The 7341-nt window shown below is 35.2% G+C and overlaps 2 protein-coding genes across 2 annotated transcripts; one reads left to right on the top strand and one right to left on the bottom strand.

Moving 5' to 3' along the window:
- LOC107631156 (protein DA1-related 2) lies at positions 1046-4110 on the top strand. Its single transcript, XM_016334504.2, has 12 exons — positions 1046-1345; positions 1538-1704; positions 1784-1871; positions 1953-2073; positions 2181-2316; positions 2408-2491; positions 2574-2693; positions 2771-2983; positions 3082-3144; positions 3240-3355; positions 3429-3487; positions 3577-4110. Exons 1-12 carry the CDS (start codon positions 1294-1296, stop codon positions 3912-3914), a joined length of 1557 nt encoding a protein of 518 aa, XP_016189990.1. The 5' UTR covers positions 1046-1293; the 3' UTR covers positions 3915-4110.
- Positions 4191-6866, bottom strand: LOC107631155 (protein NRT1/ PTR FAMILY 5.6-like). Its single transcript, XM_016334503.2, has 4 exons — positions 6621-6866; positions 6329-6546; positions 5585-6129; positions 4191-5144 (listed from the first exon to the last, which is right to left on the bottom strand). Exons 1-4 carry the CDS (start codon positions 6766-6768, stop codon positions 4313-4315), a joined length of 1743 nt encoding a protein of 580 aa, XP_016189989.1. The 5' UTR covers positions 6769-6866; the 3' UTR covers positions 4191-4312.

Raw genomic sequence — 7341 nt, 5'->3', positions numbered from 1 at the left:
ATTAGTCAACCTTAATATTTAAGTTTATAATTTAAGATAAACACAATAATTTAAAAAAAATTTAACTCATATTAACAGAAAAAAATTAGTTACTTAATATTACTCATAAATAAATATTAAGTGGTTAATTGGCTAGTTTTGTTTGAAAATGAATTTGAAGAAAAGGAGTTTGACATGGAATCAATTCTACGTATGAAAGCAGAAGAAAGCCATCAGACCACTAAAGAGACCTATTGATTGAATTGAGTTCCATTCCAACTCAGGACTGAGTTGAACAGAATCCATGGCTTCATGATGACTCTTTTTTCTTGTGAAAGAGGAATAATATACGGAAAAATGTTAGAATTTATTATTTTTAGTCATCACTTAGTCATCAATTTAATTTTTTCAGTCTAGTTTTTTTAGTCTAATAATTCAAAAACATATATGATTTTATAATTTAAACATTAATAACTAACTGATGACTAAAAATAATAAATTCTAATGCATCTCGCTCTAATATTTTTTTGATATATAATAATATCTATGCTTAGTAGATTAACGCAAAAGATGAATAATTCTGCAGCTAGCTACCTATAAGCTTAGAAAACGACCCTTCCCTCCCTAGTCCCTACACTACACAGTTGACTTCACCCAACTTCCTTTTACCGCCAAAATATAAAAGGAATGCTTCCAAATTCAAACCTTCAAGCATATCATGGATCACTTTAACCCTCTAAACACGTTACTTTTTTTTATATTCGATTAAAATATATTTGTACCACTCATTTTTTTCCCATACGTGTAGATATATTTTTTTTTAATTGTCCATGGTATTTTTCAATTTGACAGGTTAATAATTAATCCGTCGCGAATTATAGTTCTATTTAAGAGTCTGCAGCTTGCTTAAGCTGATGAATGAGTTGACTGATCGACTAACCCAAATTAATTTTATAGAAGATGATTTTTTCTGAAATAAAAGTAGCATGATATTTAGAAAAAAAAAGGAGTGATGTTATTACCCGTTAGAGTTTGATTGTGTGGAATCCAGCGTAAGTTAATATTCTGGTTCGATGAGGAAAAAGAAGCTATCCTAGCTTTCTGCCATTCTTTCTTTGTTCATTTACTTTACAAGCGAAGAATCTCTTCTGCCCTGTGCCACTTCCCCTCCTCCTGAGATTCCTCTCTTGTTTCTCTCACCCTCTTTTCCCCACTATTAACCATCTCTAATGCACCCTTCTCTCTCTATCATTGTCTTCCTTTTCCATCCTTCTTCAGGGCTCTAACATACATAACAAGCTTCCCTTCATCCTTATGGCTTCTCCTTCTTCTGATATCAACCATCTTTCACACCCTTGCATATATGGTACTCTTTCTCTATTACACTTTCATCTTCATTTTGGAAAGTTTTGAATAACCCCACCAGCTACTTTTTCAACTTTAAGTCCTTTTGGTTTTGCTGAATGGATATGCGAATTTGATTTGTTAAAGCATGTAAATATAGTATAATGATAATGGATTAGAATTAACTGGTGTTGTATGATTTGGTGGGAAGCAGGGGATTTTGTTTCTTCATATTCAGAGAGAAAGTCTGGGTTTATGAAATGGTTTGGTAAGATTTTCAAAATTGGATCATCAAGTAGAGGAAGGAGTGATAGTAGTGGTCGTCATCTACAGCAGCCTGCAGAGGAAAACATGGTTTGGCGAGCACCTTCTAGATCATTGGTAAACACCACCATTTCTTTGTTACCATACCAAAACATTCATTTATGTACTTGTTGATGACATTGTTGTTCTTGATTAGGATGACCGTGCTAGATCCCGGAAGGATGAAGAGGATTTGAACCGAGCAATTGCACTTTCTTTAGGTGAAAATTTCAAGAGACCAAATGGTAGGTACTAGGTACTGCTGAAGTTTCTTATTGTGAAATTGATCAAATTCTAAAGCCCCTTTTCCCCACTTGCTCAACAAGGTTATAGATGGCACACAGGCAGTGATGATATTGATGATTACTCAAAGGCCCTTCAGGATCGCATGCACTCATCTGCACATCCTCCATATACACCTGCACCTTTATATCCCAGAGGATATAGGTCTAATAATCTTGCATTACCATCTCCATATCTGCTTTCAAAGATGAATCAAGTGTGTATATATCAGAAAATGTGATTGCATATGTTTTCAATGAATGTGCATGCAGTTTGGCAAATGTAAGAATATGTGGAGGGTGCAATCAGGAGATACTATATGGAAATTGTTTGGGATGGATGGATACTTATTTTCATCCAGATTGCTTCCGTTGTCACTCTTGTCGCCACCCTATTACTGAACGCGAGGTAAGTTCATCCTTTTAGGATGGATTTGCATATACATATGTAATTATATATGCTTATCTTATTCATGTCTTGTTCTTTTTTTCTTTTTAAGTTTTCTTTGTCAGGGAGCCGTCCATATCACAAGACTTGTTTTAAAGAGTTAACACACCCTAAATGTGAAGTTTGCCATCAATATGTAAGACTAATTCATCTGGAATGATTTTACATTCTACTCATTGTATATATATGCACTTGGTTCTGATATATTTCACTCTCAGATTCCAATAAATGCAGCTGGTTTGATTGAGTATAGGTGCCATCCCTATTGGTACCAAAAGTATTGTCCATCACATGAGTATGATAATACAGCTCGCTGTTGTAGTTGTGAAAGATTAGAGGTACTCACTTCACTCTTGATTTCAACAACTTTTCCAACTTGTTTCCTTTCTCTGATCCTTTGTTTTCCATCTCAAAGTCGCGGAACGAAAAGTATTATAGACTGGACGATGGACGGATTTTGTGCTTCGAGTGCATGGAATCTGCTATAACGGATACTGGTGAATGCCAGCCTCTATACCATGCCATCAGAGATTATTATGAAGGGATGAACATGAGAATAGATCAGCAAGTTCCTATGCTTCTTGTGGGTAGAGATGCACTTAATGAAGCCATTGTTGGGGAGAAGAATGTAAAATTAACTATCAGAATTCACTCTTTTCTTTTTTTTTTCTCAATCATAGAATTAATTTAAGTCCTCTTACTCTATTTTCATTTATCTTCTTGCAGGGTTTCCATCATTTGCCTGAAACAAGGGGTTTGTGCCTCTCAGAAGAGCAAACTGTCACCAGTGTATGTTTAGAAACACTTGCTTGTTTATGGTTTTATCTTATTAGAATGTGTTTATCAATCTCTACTAATCATGATTTTGTTACTATTACTTTCAGGTACATAGATGGCCAAGAATGGGAGGGCATAGATTCATAGGAATGAGAACTCAACATCAAAAGCTGACTAGAAAATGTGAAGTTACAGCTATTCTTGTTCTTTATGGTCTTCCAAGGTAATTAACAAAATCATACATACACATATTGGACAACCTTGTAACAGTTGTTGACACTATTCACCTGACACAGGTTACTCACAGGTGCTATCCTAGCCCATGAGTTGATGCATGCTTGGTTGAGACTTAAAGGTAACATTATTCAACTTAATTGATTCTCATTATTACATGATGTGATGTTCATATGATAAAATCATCACTTGCCTTGACATCAATCACAGGTTACCGGAACCTTGATGCGGAAGTAGAGGAAGGTATTTGTCAGGTTCTATCATACATGTGGCTTGAATCAGAAGTGATGCCAGGGTCTAGTAGATACATGCCATCAACATCATCAGCATCTTCATCTTCTTCCTACTCCACATCATCATCATCATCAAAGAAAGGAGCAAGGTCTCAAGTTGAGAACAAGTTAGGAGAGTTTTTCATGAACCAGATAGCCAATGATTCGTCACCAGCATATGGAGGTGGGTTTAGGTCTGCAATTGAAGCAGTTAATAAGTATGGTTTGCGTTGTACCTTGGATCATATTCGTTTGACTGGTCATTTCCCACTGTAATAAGTTAAGAGAGGATGAACATGAACATGAACATGCATGTTGATGTATTGTATGAGTGAGTGGGAATGCAGTGTTTGAAGTTTGATGTAGAAGCTGGTTTGGACAGTTAGTCCCTCTTGTTATTTCAGGGTGTTCCTATAACTATAGTCCAAATTCAGATAATAATATTCATGCTTCATTCCCTTGTTTCGATTTATGTCTCTTCTTTATTCTACTAGTGATGTTGGCATATGTAGAGAAGATTCAGACTCACATTCACATTCTTATAAAAGCAAGTTTACTTGACAAGATGATAAGATTAAAGCTAGAAGTATGTGTAATAGATTTATTAGATCACAATCCTTGATAAACTTAGAAATTGGTACACTTAATAATGAGTAGTTCTCTCATTCCATGACTCATGGAATGATCTCAACTCCATCATTTGGCAATGTTCTCCTCTGCACAGTCTTATAAGTATACCTTCTTGCCAACAACAGAAACAGACACAAATTCAAACCGTTTATAACTGCCAGCATCCAATAAAACCTATCCAAACGGCTTGAATTTATGTCCTTCCCAATCCAAGCCTTACCATCTTTTCCTGTGACATGGTCCACAATTATGATCAGAAAACTGCTCACGAAGCTTCCAATTCCAATCACACTAAGATACAATGCCATTCCCAAACTCCTCATTGAATCAGGTACTTGGTCATAGAAATACTCTTGCAAACCAACTAAGGAAAATGAATCTCCAAATCCAAGTAACAAGTATTGTGGTATCAGCCAGAAAACACTACTAGTAGTGTTTTTCTCTGCAGCTCTTAGCCTCTTTGCTTCAACTAATGCTGCAACAACCATAACTATGACTGTGAATGTTAGGCCAATGCCAATCCTCCGAAGGATGCTGATCCCTCTTTCGTTCCCAGTGACTTTTCGCAGAACCGGAACAATGATCTTGTCATAAATTGGGACTGCTACTAAGGTGCCGAAAGCCGCGAACGAGGCAATGGAAGCTGGAGGGATTTTGAAACTGTGGGTTATGTTTAGGTTCATAGCAGCTGCTTGCTTCACAAAGAGTGTTGAGCCTTGTGCTACACAGATTCCAACTGTTACTGAAGTTAGCCAAATGGGGATAACATTGAGAAGAAGCTTTGTCTCTTCCACTCTTGTCACTGTTGCTAATCTCCATGGATTCTCTTTCTCCTCACTGTTTTTGTCTTCTATTATTGCAGCCTTGTCAAGAAACCTATTCATTGAATTAATGAATTTCAGTATTAATTTAAATCCAATCAACATTGATAGGTTCAACTCTGTCCTTCTTTGTAAAATTGACATTCATTAGAAATTAGCACACATGTATGTTCTATTGATTCAAATCAAGAGTAAACATTCAATTTAATCCTAAAATTTCAAGCTAGCTTAATTTTAATCTCTGATAAGCCAATTGTTAGTTATTTAGTTAACCTTCACTATTTTGTTGACGTGTCATGTTAATGATAGGTGGCATGACACATTCTTGGTCTACTAATAGTGATGATTAACTAAAAATTGATTGACTAAAAGCTACAATGATCTACAAAATATAACTTTGACAAAATAATAAAGCACATTTATAATTTTTAGGGACAAAATTGAACTTTTTTGTAACAATTGTAAGTATAAGATGTTAGTGTGATAGTGTGATACCTAAGTCTGCTAGTATGGCTTAGAAGCCTCCCTTGGGACTTGTCTGACTTTGGAACTTCATACAACAGAGAAGCACTTGAAGGATTGGTTAAGTTCCTTTTCCTTATGGCTGCAACTATGACCTGCAAAACTTGGGTTAAAGGGTTCCCTTCTGGTCTCCTATACCTGTAAAATGGCTTCCCCACATAAAATGCAATCACAGTAAGAGCCATAAAAATAGTGAGTATAAGGCCTGCAGCTCCCCAACCAACATAATCTTGAACATAGACAATCACAGTTGCACCAAGCAGCAATCCAAAGCACAGTGCAAAGTTCCACCAGTTGAAGAAAGACATCTTCTTCTTCCTATCTTCCGTGTTATCGTCGTCGAATTGATCGGCTCCAAAGCTCTCCAAGCATGGCTTGTATCCACCAGTGCCTAGGGATATACAATACAAGGCAAGGAAGAAAACCACTTCATGAACCTTCCTAGGCTTTCTACATATGCTACTTTTGCATGGCTTGAGACTTGGTATGAATTGAGACATTGTCAGCAAGCATAAACCCTATTGCATTTCATGTATACACAAAAAAAAAAAAAAAAAATCCTATGTATCAAATTGAGTATTATGTTTTCTGTATTTCTTAAAAGACTATAAACAGTGACAGAAAATATTTATCTTTGTCTCAGAGACTAAAGTAACATAATGTTACTTGGTTATAATTGAAATACTTTGCACATAGATAAGAAATTTAAAGATTTACCATGAGGTATACAAAGGAAGAAAACAGAACCATAAGAAAACGGCCAGTGTAGGCATCAGCAACAAATCCACCTATAAGAGGCATGAGTGTTGATGTCCCTGTCCAATAATTTACATTCTTTGCTGCTGTGTTAAGATCTTCATGAATCACTTTAGTTAGGTAGGAGATGAGATTAGTGGCTATTCCAAAGAAGCTTATCCTTTCACTAAACTCAATTGCTGCACCAAAATTGAAACATCTTAGTTAAAGGAGTAGACAATTTTTGTCATAGTTTTTGGTTCATATATCTTACTGAGCACAAAGAGAGAAGCTTTCCATGCACCAGTGGAAGCTCGGAGAGGAACTCTTCCTTTGTAATCTTTAGATCCATCAAGCACCCATTTCTCTTCTTCTTCTTCTTCTTCTTTTTCTATCTTTCTCTTCTCCATTTCTTGCTCCATTTCTACTACTATTTGCTAATGAATGAGTAAAAGGAGCCTCACCAGTCACCAGTATGCTATGTTAAATAGAAAAATAAAAAGGTGATTTATGTATGTATTGTGTGGTTGTTGGATTCATTAGTGGCATTTAAATTCATAGTTGTGAAGTGGAAATGTCAAAACACTATTTTCTGCATTAGAAACAGCAGCATAATTAGGTGTACTTCTTGTCAACCAAATTAACACCACGGAAAAAAAATTAATTGTAGCATTAACTATTATAAGTGGTCACTAGCTACCATCTCATTTTGTCTAACGGTCATGATTCTTTTTCAACATGTTAATATCAAAAATTTTATTTGTATATTAAAATTTTAGATTTAGCATATTTAGTTATATATTTATTATAAAATATTACGTTTTTATTATTTTGATTCTCTTAACATCTATAAATACTTTTATAGATTAGATCATTACACACAATTTAAATACATACAAATCTTTTCTCTATTATTCTGTCTTATCTTTTTAACAAATACAAAGAAAGTCATGTAAAGAAAGGCTATTAATAGGGGTGGCAATGGGTAGAGTAGG

The sequence above is a fragment of the Arachis ipaensis genome, chromosome B03 (genome assembly GCF_000816755.2).
Source record: "Arachis ipaensis cultivar K30076 chromosome B03, Araip1.1, whole genome shotgun sequence".
Classification (NCBI taxonomy): domain Eukaryota; kingdom Viridiplantae; phylum Streptophyta; class Magnoliopsida; order Fabales; family Fabaceae; genus Arachis; species Arachis ipaensis.
Note: the sequence above shows the minus strand (reverse complement) of the source record. Positions and strands in the feature narration are given on the sequence as shown.